Here is a 20,005-nt window from a genome sequence, read left to right on the forward strand (position 1 = left end):
ATGGAACAGATTGAACACAGGTTGCAGAGGTCAGCAGGAGTCAGATCAGAGATTCTTACCTCCATGGCGAGGAGTTCAGGCTTTATTTAAGTGCCATGTGAAGGCACTCAAGTGTTTTAAGCAAGAGGGTGACGTGATCACTGTTTAAGATGCTCTGGAGAGAAAGCTGTCACACTGTCTAGGGGATGATGGAAGCTGGGGCAAGGCAGATGGACAGAGGTGTACCTGGGAGGCACGGTCTCTGGGATTTACGAATCCCTAGTGGAGGGAGAAACCAGGCTGTGTTCCGGGTTTGACCAGCAGTGGTGACAGCACCCATTCCTGGGATGAAGACGAGTGCAGGGTCGTGGCTGGGAGGGGGCAGGTAGGTGTGGCCCGTCCTGCCAGCACTGGCCCCTCTATGTGTGGGTGTCAAGACCGTCCCAGGCACCCTGAGGGCCCAGCGCCCACACATGCACAGACATCTGTTGATTGGAATTCTCTCCACTATCTTCACCTGGGTCAAGTCTTCACTCTAGGGGCCCTGTGTTTGATTTTAATTTATTATACTCAAATTTTGCAAGAGCAACGGGTGAAAAATAAGGGTACCTTTTTTTAAAAATAGAAAATGTGTGGTTATAAATGACTGAGCATTTCTGGTACATCCTGTACAATGCACGGATGATTCCAAAAAGCTTTCCTCAAATGTTCTGAGAAACTTGGATTTTAATATGGCATTGTTTTCTATTTAGGAAATACCTCAATTTTTACTTGTTAAAGTAAAAACACTTCCATATGAAGCTTGTTGCCTATCTCAAGTAAATCTTTCATTTTCCTAGAGATATTTAAAAAATTCACAACCTAGAAAGAATGCAAGTGGCAGGCAACATAAAGGATGGCCCACAAGCACACAACTCTGGGATCCCTTAAATACGTACGATGGGCCGGGGGCCAACGTCCACTAGTTCCGGGCTTTCCTGTCTCTGGGTCTATTTCATTTTCTGTAAAACAAGGGTTTTGAACTAGACCAGGGGTTCCCAGAATTCCAGATTCCACAGGTCAGGAGGCTGATCTGCACTGTTGCCATATTATATTTTCCGGCGGGTGGAGGGTGGCACACGGTATTGCCAATTGTTTTCAAGTAGGGAATTACTAAGAAACTGCTATTTATGTTTGCCATTTAAAATTTTTTTTAATTTTAAGATTAATTTTACTTATTTTTGGCTGCGTTGGTCTTTGTTACTGTGCATGCACTTTCTCTAGTTGCAGCGAGCGGGGGCTGCTCTTTGTTGCAGTGCGCGGGCTTCTCATTGCGGTGGCTTCTCTTGTTGCGGAGCACAAGCTCTAGGTGCGTGGGCTTCAGTAGTTGTGGCACACGGGCTTAGTTGCTCTCCGGCATGTGGGATCTTCCCGGACCAGGGATTGAACCCGTGTCCCGTGTTGGCAGGCGGATTCTTTACCACTGCGCCAGCAGAGAAGTCCTGTGTTTGCCGTTTCCTGAAGGTTTAATGCCAAGAGTGGAGGAAAAGCATGTCAGTTAAAGGATAGATAGTGCTTTAATGGAAGGGAACTGGCTCGTTGCCCTTTCGTCTTGAGTATGGGGGAGCCCTTTATCATGCCCAGCACTGGTGTGTGTAGACTGGCGGCAGGAGTCCGTGCACAGCCTTCAGAGATCCGACACGGTCCCAGCATCACCTTAGGTGGAGAAGATCTGGGGTCTCAAATCATGTTGGCACGAGCAAGGGGCCAGGAATTGGGAGACGTGGCTTTTACGCTCACTGAGCCTCCAGGGACCTGGGTCTCCTCACCCAAGAAGCAACTTGCTATGGGATGAAGTCATGCCAGTCTCTAGGCCGGAGAAGAAAGCTCGTGAGGGACGTAGATGTAAGTTACGGTTACTGGACTGCTTCTTGGTTTGGGCAGTGGGCCTGTTCATCGTGTTATGAATAGTAAGTGAAGTCAGGAAGTCTCTTTTGCCAGAGATTCCCACCCTGGAGACTTTGCCTGGGCCCTTACCTTGCCAGATGGATAACCGAGATGAATGGTTACCTAGACACCTCCCCTTCCTAGACACCCCAGCTCCAAGGGCGACTCCTGCACTTCTGTCCTGGGGTGAGGGGAGTCACAGGGACCGTTTGGCAGATAAAGGAACTGAGGGGCTTGGGTCACAGCCCACCTGCTGGGAGGCCGAGGTCATTGCAGGGACGGGACAGAGCAACTTGATCCTGGGCCTGCCTGCAGCGACCTTTCGGTAACAGCACCGGTGAGGACAGCGAGGCCCCCAGTAAGAAGGGGGTGGATCAGCTAGGATCCCAAACTCATATTCTTAGCCACACGACTCTGTTCTCAAGACTTCAGTGTGTCTTCAAGAATAATTTTAAACATCATGGTTAGGGCTCAAATAATTCCATTTCTATAAACTGTGTTCTGATTCACATTTGCCTACTCACAAAATAAGAGGTGGTCGTTAAAAGGTCATCTCTACTTTTTCCCATTAGAAAAGTAGAAAAATGACCTTACAGAAGGCTCAGCAAAGACATGGCTGTGATGGACGGCAGCGTGGGCGCCCAGCCAGTGTTGAGCGAGGGACTCCAGCCGGTATCCCTGGTGGGGCTGCCCTGCCCCTAACTGTCGCCGGACAGAGATCAGAACCGGCTTGCCCAACACCATGGCTAAATTTAGTGTCATGATGAGCAGTAAAATTCACATGTTCTTTATTTAATCCATATAATACACCATTTTTAGAGTTTTTTTTAAAATTAGATAAAAGAGCATATTAAATGGCAAGTGTATGAAGTTTCTCTTCATAAACAATTTGTCAAAACAAAAAGTTTTGAATTACAAAATGTTAAAAAATATGTAGGTACTTAACATTTCACTAAAGCATAAAGTTACAGATATTTTCTGAAGAAAAATAATTGTGCCACTTACCTATTTTTGCTGTTTCTATGAACTTTTTTTATTCTGTACATAGGACATTTTGTACAAAATATGAAGTCTACATTTTTATTACTCATTACCATAAAACAAAGGTACAATGTATGTACAATATTAAAAGGAAGCCATACTAAAGCTGCACTAAAAAGACACTCGGAATAGTGACATTTCTGATGTACAGATACATTTCAGAAAGAGTGAAGATGCCAAACGCAGAACTTTATGAAGAAAAACAGTCACCAGTTTATTTTCAATGTAGTACTTCTGAAATCAATTTGGTACAGAATAAACAGTGTATCTATGTAATAATATGTCAGTTGAACAATTAGCACAGGGAATCTGAGTACTAACTAGGAAAACTTTCATAGGCCAAAATATTAAATAATACTCTTGTCAAAGAAAATTAGTTTCTCTCAAAACTTTTTTTTCCCTCCCTTTTTGGTGAATGTTTGTCTTCAATAAAGAGCAGAAGTAAAACCTAGACAAAAAGATGTTCTTATACGTTGAGCTTTCCACATCACCCAAACACTGATATTTTGCTTTTTCCCTAGGGCAAGAGGAGAGGCTTCCCAGAAACCTCTGTCGCAAACATAACTGAGAACATCCAAATCAAGTATATCTGAGAATCTATCAGCTAAAGACGGAAGTTCAAACAATGGTTTATCAAAATACATAAGACACTGCTTTATACAATAAAAAGCACCCTTTTTCCCTCAAAAGGAGAAGGCATCTAAACTTTTTTTAAATGATAAATTTCATCATGGTAAAGTGGATGGATACTTGTCAAGTTTCTCAGGAAATGTTCCTCCTCACAAAGCGGGCTTCTCCCCTTTCAGCTGGGGCAGCCTCCTAATTTAGTACTTGCTTTGAACACAAGAAATCCCCTCCCTCCAAATGATTTTCCTACAGGAAACAAGGAAATAAACATCATCAAAGGATTTAAGTGAAACCAACGGGCAGCAGGTACCACAGCTGCACAGGGAACCACGTCTGCTTCTCACAACGTCTGAGTGGATTCCCAAGACCTCAACTAAAAAACAGATTCTGAAAGAAGCCACGTTTCACCTTTGATGCATCAAGACATTTAACATCAAGTTATAGAATCTTATGCCAGAGACAGAAGAAACTAGAATCACTGGTTTAGAGCAGCAGTACGCATCTCAAATAGCTTTCAAGCAGGATAAGTAAGTCAAAATACTGGCCACCCGGAGAGAAATAACGAACAAAGCATTAAGTTTAAAGATTTTTCTCCTCGTGCTGTTCCATCAAAAACAAAAAGCTTAATACATGCAAGGAAGTCTGAAATATTTAGCAGCATTGAAGACCGATGAAAACTCAAGACGCTGTATTTTCCTTACGAGGCATCTATTACGTGCGCTCTTTTCAACAGAAAGAGACTCCTTGGAAGCCATCGCTGCTGCCGCCTCCACGAAGCCCTCAGGGCCACACTGTGGGGAGGGGGGTGCCTGCCCACGGCGCTGTTTCTGCTACTTTTGCCCAAAGGCAGCAGTGGCCTGCATCAGGCCGAGAGCTGGCCTCACTCAAAATGATCTCGTCCTAATTTTCTACAAAATGTGGAATTCTCAGAGAATATAATTTTATTAATTGAAGAGCCTTGTTCAAGGGCAACAACGTGTAAGTAGAGAGAAATCATTCTGCAAAGAGTAAAACACGAACACATCACTTTAAAATTCCAATTCCAGTCAAGAGAAAGCTCTTTTTAAAACAAATTTCTCCTACGAGCTCACTCCCGGATCCTGGTCCTGGACCGCAGACTTGGAAATATGGCTTTAGCGATACACAGAAGCAGCAGGACGTGGTACGCACGGTATTGGTCAAAGTAAAGCAGTACCTTAGGAAAAGACAGCGGCCGGGGACTGTCGTGTCACTTTCCCAGTTGAGCTGTGTTGGAACGATGACAGCAAAGAACCACTTCAATGAGATTAAAAGACAAAAACAAACCAAAAAACCCCAGAAAGAAACTGCTGGCGTTAACAATCACGTGGAAACAATCTCAAGGGTTGTAAAGTCTTAAAAAATAGGTAATACTTTTTTAAAGTGCTCCTTTGATTTGAAAAACATTGATATTATCATTGGACCACCTATCTTAAATGATCGCAAATTCCATTTGGGGAGAACGTGAAGATGATGACTAGGGTGCTTTCCTTAGCTCTGATTTTGGAAAACCGGCTTACTTGGGACCGTGCAGGGGACACCATGGGTGGCATGTGGCCCTGGGTGGTCACCATTGTTTGAACTCCTAGTCTCGAGCTGAGGCGGAAGGATGTTATTGCGTACAGAACGGGGTTGGAGAAAGCTTTGACTTGAGTGTAACTGATTTGTATGGCACACAGCGTGTATTTTCTACAGATCGGAGCAGGACTGGTGCCCACACAGCGTCGGGGCTAGCGCCCGTCCTGGGGGACCAGCTCCTCAGCACGGCCGTGGGCCTCCAGGGCGCTCTTGGTGTGCAGGTCCTGGGGCAGCTCGGACTTGCGGCGCACCAGGGGCCGGTCCTTCTTCAGGTCCTTCTGTGCCTGGAATAAAAACGCACGGCGTTGGCTACAGACCCAGCGACCCGGAAGTGTGCTCGCTCTGCACTGAGCCAGCGGTGCCCACACTCAGCGCCTCCCTGGGGATTTGGAGCACACAAAGGGCAGGATGTCTCTTATCTCCCTCATTAACCAAGAACGCCTCATTTATTGAAAGTAACCCAAGGATGGCGTGCATAATACTGGCATTGTGGTCTTCTCAAAGGCGTAGTTTTGTACGGAGCATCGAGTACCGCTATTTTGCAAATTCACCAGTTTTAGTAAATCCCATAATTGCTAAGATCTTCCTATTTCATAAAATGTTACCGAAGTCATTTTATGGCTATGTCCCTTCCAGAAGCATTTCAGGAAGTTGAAATTTCCCTTGGAGGTAAATAAAAAGAAAGAATGAATAACATTTAAACTGGGCTCGAAGCCAATAAATAACAGGTCTAAAACTTCTATCAAATTTGAAAAAAGATACTTAAAATGAGAGGTATTAAATGGGTCATGTAGGGGGAAAAACCCTCTAGAATTCAGAAAAACTGTATTTAATTATTTGTATAAAATTTCCTAATAAGGGTAAGATATCCCATCTCCATTCCATTTTTTTCCTAAAGTTAGGACATTTTGGTTTTACTCAACAAAACAAAATGAAAACAAACACCCCAAAACAAAAAAACCCTACATGAATCCCTTTTTGCATGGGATTTAGAGATCTGTGTCTGCAAAGAAAGGGGGGGGGGCCTGATATGGGACGTTTATACACCGAAAGTGTCCATTTCCACGCATAATAGTTAAACAAGTTATTTGGTTTTGGAGTAGGGCCATTGCATCAATAGCAGTATCTTTGAAACAAAACAAGCCACCTAAATCACCTAGACACAACGTATGTACCAGGAGGCTGCCAGTGCATGAGGAACTTTAACCAGAACCACGTCTTCCTTTTTGTTTAGTGTCTCCAGCAAAGGGGAGATTATATTTAAAGAGAAGAAGTTTCGTTTGTGGTGGTGGTCAAACACCTACCAGAAGAAACCTGTATTAAGTCAATCACTTGACAACAGAAAGAACGTATCCCTAATCACTCCTCACAGCACCCAGCTTGCCAACATCGGTGGTACGACATGCAAAGTGTAATTCTCTTTGCGTTAATGAAAGAGCCAAGGCCTTGCAGACGCCATATATGAAAAGTGCACACTTTTGCAGAGCTAATATTTCTTAGGGTTCTTTGCAAATTTATCTCTGACAACCTCAATAATATCAAGGTTTGTAAGGAATTTTCCGTGAAATCATTTTAGGATTATCTCTAGAACTGTTATTTGAATATTAATGTTCATTTATGGCAAAGACAGGAATTCTGATTTTTTTCTCCTGGGAACTAGTGTAAGATGCCTTCAGGACAACCCCGCGTGTCAGGAGACTGTGGAGGCCCCTCTGTCCCCGAGGGGCTGCCTGTCATGGTCACAGTCCTTGTAAGAGTGGTCTCATCTGTGGAGCGTGTTTGCCTTTGACCCATGCAAAACACAGAGGGAAATTCTACCCTGAATTTTATGTCCATTCCAGATGGAGCTGTAAAACAAAGCAAAGCGAAGCAAAACAAAATCAAGCCTTTCAGACACTTGCAATATTTAATAACTGCCGCAACAGGCATTCCAAAGAGAAGAAATATTTTGATAGAAAATGCCTGGAACCAATAAATGCAAATTGAGAAGGCAAACATGACCCCGGAAGCTTCTGGAAGGACAGAGAGTGTGATGGACCCATCTGAGCCTTTCTGCATAGCCATTTAAAACCAGTGTGTAAAGCAGAGAGCAATTTCACAAGCGACAAGGCGGGAAAAAAATCAGAAAAAGGGGAGGCAGGAGAGTGGGACATCATGCAGACGGTCCCCCTAGACGAGTGACACTGGTGGAGGGATGTGTGGGCTGAGCATGCTGTTGACGGTGGGCAGACAAGACAGACGGACACGCTGCCCCAGACGCCCCTACGGAGGCGCAAGCCAGAAAGAAACGGCCTCTGTCTGCGGCAAAATGGCAGCGCTGAAAGGCTAAATCTATACAGTAAATGGGAAAACAACATCGGGTGGGTCATACAGAAGAGTGCACATTTTACTACTGAATTTAGGACAGAACTCATCAAAAATCTCTTGAGGGACCAGATTTCTTTGTCTTCACCATCACAAGCTGGAATGACAGGGAAAATACTTCACATACATAACATTGTCAGTGCTTTTCCTAAATATAAAAGCCTTAAATACACTTCTACGTACTGAGTAAGGAATACCTTCACTTCCCACCTTCCGTCTTTCTACACCTTCCTTAACTGCATGGTTGACACTGCTTTCCTCCCGACCGACTGTTAAAAATGAGAATTGTAAAACATTTTAAATGTCTCTGATATAAATGTCATTCACATGAACTTTACTAGTTTATTTTGGAGGTTCTACATAGGGTTACACAATTTTCTCAAAAGAAACCCAAATCATGGCTCCGACAGGTAAATATATAATTGAATTCCTCCACAAAATTCCAACCAAGTACATTCCATCAGCATTAGGGTCTCCTCTCCCAGAGAACCGGCAACACTGTCATTTACCTCACAAGCATCCTGAGCCCACATTCGAATCATTTCAAAGAAATGCGGGATTATTTTGATATTTGGGGGAAATTCAATTGATCCATAGAAATCTACAGCAAGTCTTGAAATTGGGTCATGTTACTCTTCCAACTTTATTCTTTTTTCAGAGTTATTTCGGCTATTCTAGGTCCTTTGCATTTCCATATGAATTTCAGAATTAACTGGTCAATGTCTTTAAAAAAAAGAAAAGTGCCTGTTGGGATTCTGACTGGATTGTGTTAAGTTTGGGGGAGAACTGGCGTCTTAACAGCATGGAGTCCCAGGAACGTGATCTGTAGAAATCTAAAGGTTATGGGTAGGGGCATAATTTTTCTAAGAATGTCAATTACACAGAAAACTCAGTCATACAGTCTCATTTCAAAAGTCATGAAAACAAACCAGCAAACTAGAAGAGTTCTCCAAGCAATGTCCTGTCTACACATGCTGTCTCGGAACTAATGAGTAGATGACTACAGAGGCTGCTGCTTCCTTCACAACGCTTGCAGGGAAGGAGACACGCCCTCCTCCAAGGGCCACTGGAAGATCGGCCACCACGGAGATACTAGAGGTGACTTTCAAAGGCAGTCTTACTCAAGGTGAGAATGCTATTTTAATTTGCGTTCTTCATCTCCTACAGAGCAGGCCCTAAATCAGAAACCATAGGTCCATAGATTATGTAATTGTGTAATACGTTCATTACATTTTGGGCATAGTTTATTCTTTTCCTAGCTTTAATTATCAAGTCAAAGGATGTACCTACCAAAAAGAAAAATCCTCCAACCCTAAAAATATTTAACGTGTAAAGACTGGCTTGTAAGACATCAGTTTCCTTTTCTATGCTGTATGGCCTGAGTGACCTAAAGACTAACATGTGGTCACAAACCCACGGGCAGGCTTGCTGGTAGGAGGGACCCTGATTTTGATTTCCTCTGACTGCCTGCAGTAACGAGGCCAGTGTTCACGGCTTTTAGCCCACCTGAAGCCAAAAAATCAAAATGGTAATCAAAGAGGTGGCCTCAAATTCCTTTCCAAGTTCAAAAAAAAATTAAGAAGTAGGAAAATTAACACCCCAGAGAGAGAGAAAAAGATAAGGATTTTCATGTTTTTTATTCAACCTGTTCATTGCTAAGAATATTGCAAGGAAATTACGGAATCCAACTGGATTAAGTAAAAAAACGAGTTACTGATGTTCTCGCACTGTATGTTTAGTGTTTGCGTCCACCTGCTTTTATCTTAACCTAAGGCCAAGAACTAGCCGGGCAGGAAGAGGCAGGGATGGGCCAGTGCAGGTGCTTTACTCTGGAAGCACCAAGAAAAAGGCATCTGGCCCAGCGCTGCCTGGTCAGAAAACGATGCCAGCCACATATGTAATTCCAGATTTTCTAGTAGCCACATTGAAAAAGTGAAAAGCAACTGATGAAATTTATTTTACTAATATTTTTAAAATTTAGCCCAGTATATCCAAAATACTATCATTTCAACATGTTATCAGTAACCGAAAATTATGAAGGAGATGTTTCTAGGTCCTTTCCTCACACTAAGCCTGGGAGTTCCCGTGTGTGTTTTGGGCCGCGGCACAGCTCAGCGCAGACGGCCACGCCACGTGTACCTCAGGGCTGCCGTGTTGGGCAGTGCAGTCTGCATGGTCTAGAGCCTGTGCTCTTGGTAATGCCTGATCCTGTCTGATCAGGTGGGGAATACAATTTACTTGAGTTAAAAACAAGTAGGTTAAAAAAAAACCCTCTCTGTTTGAGCTCAGAATGACACCATGATCTAGAAACCATCTGCATTTGGTATGCAGTGTAATTTTAGCCTAACTTGTTACTTTTCAGAATTGTAGTGCTGGATGTCTTTAGGAATTCTTAGCTCAAAGGGGATTAAAGTTTCAGAGTCAGAAAGGGCCATATCCCCAAATCCAGTTAGCACTTTATCAACTGCAAGGATTGAGAACAGGAGGTACAATCAGAGACCTACAGCAACTGCAAGGCTCCTTATACGTGGCGACTCCACCCACTACCCTCTCTAAAGCCTAAATCGTAAAGGTTCCCCATTTAGTGACAGGGGCCTTTCTTTGGATCGGTGGGGATCTAAATACGCATCTCCACAAAGTGGAAACAAAACCACTTGAGTGTGGTTATTGCATGAGGGTCCTGACAGAGCCCTGACCCTGGCACAGGCCTGCGAGGCAGCGTGACCCTGCTGTTGACAGGATGAGGGCTCTGCCTGATGTCCTGGGGCCTGGGGGCCGGCAGTAACTGTGGAGAAGTAAGAGGGGTGCCTCTGGGCCACAGGAGAAGTCGCAAGGGGGGCAGAGGGAGCAGAGAGGGAAGACATCACCGCAAACCTCTGAGTCTTTGCTCTCGTTAACATTTGACTGCAGTTAAGAATTGGGATTATTACTGTTAAGGTAAATGAAGAAACACATTTCAGGCACATACTTAATCCTTAAGAACTGTTTCTAGGGCTTCCCTGGGGGCACAGTGGTTGAGAGTCCGCCTGCCGATGCAGGGGACACAGGTTCGTGCCCCGGTCCGGGAAGATCCCACATGCTGCAGAGCGGCTGGGCCCGTGAGCCATGGCCGCTGAGGCTGCGTGTCCGGAGCCTGTGCTCCGCAACGGGAGAGGCCGCAACAGTGAGAGGCCCGCGTACCGCAAAAAACAAAAAAACCAAAAAACTGTTTCTACTAGTTTGATCTAAGATATATGGATGAAATGTTTCCTGTAAGATTACCACCATGTAATTTTTCACTTTAGCTTACACTGGAGGCACTGCTGTCTATCACATCACTAAAATCACAGGCACGTCTTAAGCAAGTCTCTAAGGAGCGCACCTAGCTTAGCTCTGTGCACTTTTACCTGGCGAGCCTCTTCGTTCACTGTCTTTCTCAGCATCTGCACATCTTCAAATAAAGGCCCATCTGTCTCCACTGCCACCGGAAGGCTCATGGTGCTCGCTTGACTACACACTGCGTACTGCAATGCAAAGCGCGGAGTCACTCTCGGTCAGGTCAGCGCTCAGGGCTCGGCTCCAGGGCTCCTGGCCCAAGCCACCCACCGCGGCCCCTCCTGAAGGGAGCCCGCGTGCAGGGAAGTGCTCCCTGCGCGGCCTACACCTGCAGCGCCTGGGCCCGGGCGTCGCCTCATTCCAGACTGTCCCAGCCCCTTGCTGGGCAACATCCTGCCCCGGAGCCTCGGGCCGCTGACTCCCTGTGAGCCTGGATCTGGTCATCTTCCCGCGGAAACCTCCGCCTCCAGCCCCCAACCTCTGCACACAGCCTTGCCCTCCTCTACCTGCCCCCTCGCTCCTGGTCCTCATCTTCTCGGCATTTTCCAGACTCGCCTGAACCCCATCGCTGATCACACCCTTTTACTCACAGCCTCTCTGCTCTCCTCCCAGACGACACAACCCCAATGGGTCCCACAGCTGGCACCTCACTCTGCAACCTCAGGGCCGGTCCTGCGGGAGGGAGGCCTGGTACGCCCATGTGTCAGTGGGGTCCACTTGGCTGCCGCTGCTGTTCCCCACGGGGCATCCCGGGACTCCACTCTCTTTGGGTTCTGGGCCAAGTCAGGCTCTGCTGTGAGCAGGACGGGTTTCTGACTTTGTTTCCGTGAGTGGGACGTGGGGGTGAGATCACTTCGGAGGTGGCTGTGACGGCATGGGTGGGCTAAGGCACACGGAAAGCCCTGAGTGTCCTCAGCATTTGGTGGCCACTCTCTGTGCGTCTGCTGCGAGCTGGGCGCTATTCCAAGCACAGCCTGTAAAGTGTCTGCTATGATCCCACTTGGCTGACGGGAACGCTGAGGTACCTACGCTAACCGCGGGGCCCCAGGCCAGTGAAGGGGGAGCTGGGGTTCCGAGACGCAGCCTCGCACCCCTTCCCCCAGGGCCTGTGCCCAGCTCATGCCCTCCTGGCCACAGCGAGCCCCTCTGCCTGGGCTGGGGACCCAGCACCCACCCCTATGCCCCGCCTGGCTCACCACCTCCCTCCCGCCAGGCGGGCGACCAGGAGGGCCGCTCAGCTCTCAGCAGCCCCTCCTCCCCCCGACCCCTCGGCTCACCCCCGCGGCTCTGGGCCTCGCCTCTCTGACGGGACGCCGGGCACCAGGCTCTGTGGCCACGCGGGGGCCACAGTCGTCCCTGAAGCTGCCCCTCCCTGCCTGTGGCGCCGGCTGCCCCCAGCTCCTCTGTCACTGCTGAGAAGACAGTCTGTGCCCCTCCCCACGCCCCGAGGGTCTCACTGACCCTCGCCCGCGACCCCCCACACCCCCACCGGTCCCCGTGGCCGCCTGGCCCAGCCTCTCCACCACCCTGGTAAACGCGCCGCTCCCTCGCGGGAGCCACACCCTTGGCTCCGTTTCCTCCACCCGATGGGCACCCAGGCCCCCGCGGCGCCCTGTGCCTGCCACCCCTGTCAGCCCCGTCCAGCAGCGGCATCTCCACACGTTTCCCCAGGAGCTCCCGAGCGTCCAGAAGAGCTTCGTGAGCACAAGCCTGCCGAAGCCACTGGCTCTGGATGACACTGTGACACCTGCACACTGTTTGGTGCATAAAATTCACGGGTCCTGCCCCTTCTCCAGCTCTGTCCCTGACACAGACCACACCCACCCTCCCCCATGAGTGACGCTCCGGCTCCGTCTACGAGCAGCTCGGTTTCCCAGTCGTCCCTTCCCCTGCCTTGAGCCCCCGGCTGGTTAAGCCTCTTAGGTGAGCCTCTAAGAGGCTGGCTCCACCTCCAGGGGGCCCAGCACTCTTGGGGGCTAAGGTCCCGGTGCCATGGGGACACCTCGCCGTGGCCACCCTACCCTCCAGCCTTCCTTTACGTGTCTCTCTAAAGGCGTGGCCAGGCCTCTCGCCAGCATCGCCAGCACAACCCCCAGTGCGTGCTATCATCGACCGTCGCGATTGGGTTCTCTATGCTTCCATCTGGCTCCCCTCCTTGACACCTGGGGCCGTGTCTCATTCTCATTTTTGTATCCTGGGAAAGCGCTACCATTTGGGACACGCAGCTGGCACCCATCTGCCCAGAAAGGTGGTGACCTGCTGGGCGCAGGGAGCTGGGGTCTGCATGGCGCCTTGCCCCCGGGGCTCAGCTGGGCGGGGCAGACGGAGCAGAGACACTGCAGTGCTAGAGGGGTGGTGCGGGGATGGTTCTTAACCAACATTTCAGCTTCGGCCACGCCAAGAGGACACCAGCGCTCTACATGGACCCTGCCAGCGGCCGTGCCTAGAGCAGTGCGGGCTCCGAGGCCCTGCTGGGGCTCAGGGCAAGGGAAGTACGCACAAGGATGCTACAAAATGCCTATGGGAAATCGATGTCACTAGCAGGCTCGGGGGCAGAGGAGTCTCACTAGGAATAAAAACCTTCCCGAGGCTGAAGTTCTCGACAGGTGAAATAAGGAAGGCACATTTCCCCAGAGAGGCTCATCTCCCAAAGGAAAGGCAGGCAACCAGACTCTGTGCCCTGGGCCTCCTATGGCATCGTCTTGTCATTGCAAAGGGGCAGAAACACTGAGCCAGAGCCACACTTAAAGTTCACAGAAGTGCCTTGTCTTCATTTCACATGACCCCCACAGAAGGGAGACAGGAGTAAAACTGTTATATGGCCTCTTTTGGTGGACTAGGAAAAGCACATTTATGTTAGAAATCGTCACTATTTCATGACTTAAAAAAAATTAAATCGCATCTGACATTAAAAAACCCCAGCTGAAACCGCCACAACTGCTAAAACAAACAACCCAAATCCTGAAGGACCACAGCTTTCCAAATCCCAACCGGCCTAGATGGGGACCTGCTTTCACATCTCCAAGCAGATGAAAGACTTAGCCTGTGAAAACACAAGGGTCAGCATCAGGAAGACTTCTAGGTACACGCCAGTGAACAGAGTGAGGGATTGGGAACCCACCTAAAATAAGGAAGCTATTAAATCATTTCTCAAAACGGCAGATTTGAGATGGGGAATCGGGCTTCAAAAACCCACCTACATGTTTTCGTTACGGAAGTGGCACGCAAGCTGTATTACCCACAACACTATTTACTTTTTGCTGCTGTTGTAAATGGCAAGCAATGACTAGAATTTAGAAAGGACTCGAGAGAGAGTGAACAGCGGGTACCAAGGCCCTCATTTCCAGCTTTGAGATATTAGCCCACGAAGTACTTTCCGTTTCAGACACTGCTCGGTGGACTGGAGCATGCGGACGGACAGGACCTGCTGGGGTGTGGTCACAGACGGTTCTCACACGCAGACGCGAGCAGGATGGCGCTCAAGTCAGAGCGCCACAGCACAACGCAGGGGTGAACGCAGGCAAAGCCCACCGCGCTCAGGCTGTTGCCCGAGACGTTTTAAAACAGAGCAGCCAAAGGAATAAAAATGTGATGTAAGAACATTTAGGAAAAGTTCAGAAAAAGAGAAAGGAGGACAATATATATTTTAGAAGGAACATCTGTTATAGCACAGCAGTGAAACCAGGCCACCTTTGCTAATACAATCACAGCCAGCTCTTCGTTTGTAATGTTAGGCTTTATGTAATTTTCTATGAGATCATTCTTATTTTCCAGGGAAAATAAATAAAATCAGACCCTCTGATCTGTATATAGTTTACATGTTTTTCAAGAGTGTTGATCTCAAGGGTGTGTGTGACGGGGTCCTTGATGACCCTGATTGGGACCCGTCTGCCTTCGGCACGGGGCCGTCTGGACACAGCAAGACGGCCTGGGCCCCGTCGGGCAGGGTCCATCCACCCACACTGCCCCAGACGTATGCTTTTACTGTGTCTTACAACAAACGTCAGTCAGTATTTTAACCTCACGTTCAACATAAATTCTATTCTTAAAGGTACATACCCATAGCTATCTACCTAAATTAGCTACTACACAGTTTCACATGCTATAATAGCATTTCTGTGTGAGAGCATGGAATAAAAATGGTTAGAAAAACGCCAGGTACTTGTTTCAGGTGGCATCAAGGACACACACTTAAGGATGTCATTCAATTTTCCTGTGGTTTGTGTCTTGATTATAGTTTTATCAGAGGGAATACAAGTCAGTATGCTGTTATATAGGTAAAGTACATACTTTTAACTCTGTATTCATGTATCAGTTTTTATTAAACATCAGAGAGATTGAAAACACACATAGCAACTGAGATAATAATGATTTATGTGTACCTCTCACCAAAGAAAATAAATAGATAGCTTGTAATCTGGTTCACCGTATTGAACCTTTCAGGATTTTAGGGGTAGCTGAGCAGTTTTCCTCAGAAAGTAAAATCTTTTCTGGGGAGCTGAGGACAGCCTGAGAATTCTTAGTGGGGCAAATGATTTTCAGTGATAATCGGACAGGCACATAGCATCAGAAAGAACGTCTGCCGGGACACGGCTCCAACCCCCAGCCCTCGGGGGTCAGGCCGAGGTAATGCATCGGGGGACACTGCTTCAGTGCTGGCAGTTCCAGAAGACACGTCATTGGTGCCCACCTACCAGGGCGTGCTGGGATGGGAGAAAGGATTAGCGGCTAAGATGACATAAGTCGGTCAACTTTTAACGAGAAAGGCTCAGCCTGCAGAAACCTCATTTTAGGAAAGAGGACATTGACTTCATACTTAATCTATTTCAAATCTAATTTCTTTTCCTTTAGAATTAATTTGATATTAAAAAGAAAGGAAAATATTGTTTGAACTACAGCATCTATGACATTTGAGAAAGCAAATTACAATCTTGGCCCAAAACAGAGCTTGTATCCTGACTTTCTTTTTACCACAGTATATTCATAAGGTTCATATCTTATTTAAAAAGCATAATAATAAAAAAAATGTCAATTCTGTGGTAAAAACCTTTGTGGGGCAAAATAAGTACTTGTACAAAAGTTGAAAAGTATTTTTATTGCAGATATTTTCATATACAGTGTTAGTGAAATTACTTTCCCTCCCCTCTCACGATGAATCCACACTCCTATCTCATAAAAACATTCAAGTTACACCCTAGACATTTTCATGTTACTCTCTTTTTTAGTACCTGGGGGTTTGCTTTGGCTAGGTTTTCTATTTTAACCCACGCTTCTTCTCGTTCTTTCATTTTTAGCTTCTCTCTGAAAAATAGTAAAATGTCATTGGTGTTAGAGAACGAATCAAATTTAAGAGAGAAAACGTTAAGGGGGAACAAGGCCAGCAACACAACACCTATTTCCCCTTTGTCACTGTCTGGTCTTATTCCACGTATGTCACAGTGGTGACCACAAGGTACATAACGGGAAAAAAAAAGAAACTGGGCTTAGTGGAAAAGAGTTAAAAATATAAATACACCAAAAATTTAACATCTCTAAGAATTTAAGCTCTTAGAAACATTTGCACAAGCACATCTATGTCTCCTTCCTTCCCCTTGTTTTGTTGCTTCATCACAGGACCTACATGATTTTGGTGAGAAGTTTACATACTCATGAAAAGTGAGACCACACCTCAGCGTGAAGGAACCAGGTCCTTACAGAGGCACAGCCTGTAGATCCACACCAACAAGGCGCATGACCTTCAGTACATTACTTATCATGGGACCAACTCTTTTTTTTTAATCCAGTAAATGTGCTACATGATCTGTAAGGTCCCTTTCAGAAATGTGATGTTCCATGAAAGAGGATGTGCCGTTAGAAAAGCCCCGATGTTCACATATTTCACACCCGAACACTGCGTTCAGCTGAGGCAGGAATGGGCCGGGCAGCCTGAAGGTTTAAAGAGCCCACAGCTGGCTCCCTGTGCCCCTTCCTGCTTCATTTGTCATTGTCCCTCACACACTATGTCTTACTCATTTGTATTTTGCTGTCTTTCTCTTTCCACACCACCCAGAATGTAAACTCCATAAGGGCAGGGGTTTTTGTTTGTCTTATTCACTGCTGTGTTGCCAGAACCCGTAACAGGGCCTTGCACATAGGTAAACACATACTGTCTAAGGAATGAACATGGCACTTCGTTACATATGCACTGCAGTTTGAATTACAGTCATTCAGAGTTTATCTACCTCGGCTTCAAGCGACAAAGAATCAAATCTGCTCGCAGTCCACACCTGACTCTGAAGATGTGATTTTGATAATTAATGAATCATACTGTTACTAGCACAGCCTAGGGACAGAGTTGTCTAGCCCAGCGGTCCCCAACCTTTTTGGCACCAGGGACCTGATTCGAGGAAGACAACTTTTCCACGGACTCGGGGGTGGGGGAGGGGATGGTTCAGCTGGGAATGCGAGTGGTGGGGAGCGGCAGAGGAAGCTCCTCTTGCCGCCGCTCACCTCCTGCTGTGTGGCCTGGTTCCTAACCGGGGTTGGGGACCCCTAATCTAGCCTGTCCCCGGAAAGATGTGGGTTCTGAAGTCCTCACAGCATGAGAGCAGGGCCCTGATTTTGTGAGGGACTCTGGCACTAGATTCCAGAGAACGCCTGAATTTATGGAGATCAACAAATTAGAACAATAAAGCTATGCTGGATGAAGATTCCTGCTCTTTCATATAAACCTTACAGGATACAGTTCAAATTCCTGCCTGATAAACATGAAAAATTACTACACATTATTGTCTTTAAGTGTCCCCTGAGAAAAGCAAAGACCCTGAAAGTTAAATTCGTGACTATACATGCACTTTTTGCAATGATTAAACAAGTAGCGTAACGGAGAGAACAGCTAACTTTTTTTTTTTTTTTCTGGCTGCACCGTGCGGCTTGCAGGGTCTTAGTTTCCAGACCAGGGATTGAACCTGGGGCCACCGCAGTCAAAGCGCTGAGTCCTAACCACTGGACCGCCACGGAATTCCCAGAGAATAGCTAACTTTAAACATGTTTTCTTTGAAAATAAGTTATCATAACAAAGTTTTAATTTGCTTTTCAAGTACAAAAGGGCTGATTTTGCTTTAAAGTGAAGAATAACTTTTTAGGACAAACTAATGGGCGAGGTTTTTTCAGGATTAAGGAAAAAAAAATCCTTGAAAGAATAACTCTTGAAAGGAGCAACTTACTTCAGTTTCTCTGCTTTAAACTGCTGGGTGCAGTCATCAAATAGTTTTTGGTTCATCTCCATGAAGAGTTTCAGCGCGTTGTATATCAAGCCATGTATCGTCCTGTAACGAAAGCTTCGTGTTGAAACTCAGAACGCTTCATCTTTTTTGATCTGTCTCCCTCCCCTCCTCCACCACAGACTACTTCCTCTCCCAACTTATCAGCCCATTTCAATGGCCCACATTTCACAAGTACCAGTTCAGCAGAGACGATGGCATGGGTGACATGGCATCCATACTGACTACTAAGGTCTCGGGAGATGACCACTGAGTCAATCAGTCTGTTCATCCTCAGCAAGTGATAGAACAAAGGAGAGAAGCAGGGGCAGATGTCAAGGTTCCCAGTGGTGTTCAGGTCACCTGCTCTTCTCTCTGGCTCCCCAGGGTGAGTGTCAGCAGGGCTCTGGGGCTCCCGCATGTGGGGTGGCCACTGTGCCCCTGCAGGGACTGAGCCCTGAGGTTGTGACAATCTTTAACTGTTCCGGAGGGAACTTAGGAGGCGGCCCGGAAGATGCTGCTCCCGACTCCGCCGGGGATGAGATGGGGGGGTGGGGAGTGAGGCAATAGGCCCTACGTGGGCTCGGCACGGGGATAAGGACGTGAACGGAAGGCCAAGATACAGCCTACACTTCTGCTTGATTACAGCCCACAAAGAAGTCAGCATCTTGTTTTTTAACTGATAGTCAGACTTGGATTCAATCGTAATTGAAGTATCAGCAAAATATGCAAAATTTAAAGATGGCCAGATCTGACGGCAGCCAGGCCTCTCTTACTTGTTCCAGTGGGTCTTTGAGTTGCGGTACAAGGATGGAAACATGATGGGCAGAATCTTTGCTGCGTTGTCACTGATGAGACTCATGATGTACTCGTTATTCCAGTAATACAGCGCTCGCTCTGCCACCTGAAAGACGGAGGGCACGACTGCTGTGTGTGATGATTAAAGCGTTCCATTACACATGTAAATAGGAAAACGAATTATACTGGATTGGAAGATTATTATTTCTACAAATTAAAATACTCTAGACTGTAACCCTGAAGGGCCTTCAACAGAGAGGCAGATGACTTCCTGTCTGTCAAGATCACTGTCACTCATTTTTTCATGAGTTCAATGAACATTTCTGCTAGACACGGTCTAGATGCCGAGGAGGCAAGTCAAACGAGTTCGTTTTACCTGTCCGTCAGCCATCCACCACCCATCTATTATGCGTCTAACACCACGGGCAGTGCCGTCTGGCACTGAGGATTCTGCAGTGAACCAGGTGAGGCAGAAATCCTTGCTTTCGTGGAGCTTATGTTCCATGGGGGTAAACAAACGGTGGGCGAATTGTCTGACTTATTCGAAGTGTTAAGTCGTGTGGCGAACAGCAGCAGGGGAAGGTAGGGAGTGCTGGCGTGTGTGCGGAAACGTGGCTTCCGCTTAAAATGGGTGGTGGCGGGGCCTGTCCCTGCAGAGGCACTGGAGGGAGGGGATGTGAGATGACAGCAGGGAGGGCAGCAAGGTAACGCGGGAGGGGCGGAGGCCACCGAGGCGGCCAGTTCCGAAACCGCCGGCAACGCAGACATGGATGTCACCTGGGGCTGTGCCGACACATCTCCCCTCTGCCGCTGGGCTGCCGACTCCCTGGTGACTGGGAGGTTTTGCTCCTTTTGTGCCTAGATTTCTACCTTGTTCACGATGAGTTCACAACAAATACCGTCTCAACGATACAAAAAGATGGGGTCCCCGATATGTTAAAAGGAGGCAGACAGGCTGGAAAAGCCACTGGGGATGATGACCTTTGAAAGGGGCTCAGAAGGTGTGAGGAGGACATCAGGAGAAGTGGGAAGTGGCACGACCAAGGCACCTCTCACCCAGGAATGTGGAAGGTACAAAAATCAGAACCATTACTGTTTTTTAAAGGGTAAAGGGACAC

At 47.1% G+C, this 20,005-nt stretch overlaps 1 protein-coding gene across 8 annotated transcripts in view; it reads right to left on the reverse strand.

Moving 5' to 3' along the window:
• Positions 1-2,849: 2,849 nt before the first annotated feature.
• The window catches only part of PPP2R5C (protein phosphatase 2 regulatory subunit B'gamma), a 134,721-nt gene continuing 117,565 nt past the window's right edge, over positions 2,850-20,005 (reverse strand). For 2 of the 8 annotated variants that reach the window (XM_060095626.1, XM_060095633.1), the window contains 6 exons: positions 18,866-18,993; positions 18,054-18,155; positions 16,077-16,149; positions 10,895-11,036; positions 7,717-7,802; positions 2,852-5,453 (listed from right to left, as the gene is read on the reverse strand). In XM_060095626.1, coding sequence (XP_059951609.1) covers positions 5,322-5,453; positions 7,717-7,802; positions 10,895-11,036; positions 16,077-16,149; positions 18,054-18,155; positions 18,866-18,993 — 663 coding nt within the window. In that variant the 3' untranslated portion in view covers positions 2,852-5,321. Of the gene's footprint in view, positions 5,454-7,716; positions 7,803-10,894; positions 11,037-16,076; positions 16,150-18,053; positions 18,156-18,865; positions 18,994-20,005 lie in introns of those variants that run through there. The other 6 variants (XM_060095632.1, XM_060095627.1, XM_060095628.1 and 3 more) reach the window with 6 other exon arrangements.

The sequence above is a fragment of the Mesoplodon densirostris genome, chromosome 4 (assembly GCF_025265405.1).
Source record: "Mesoplodon densirostris isolate mMesDen1 chromosome 4, mMesDen1 primary haplotype, whole genome shotgun sequence".
Classification (NCBI taxonomy): domain Eukaryota; kingdom Metazoa; phylum Chordata; class Mammalia; order Artiodactyla; family Ziphiidae; genus Mesoplodon; species Mesoplodon densirostris.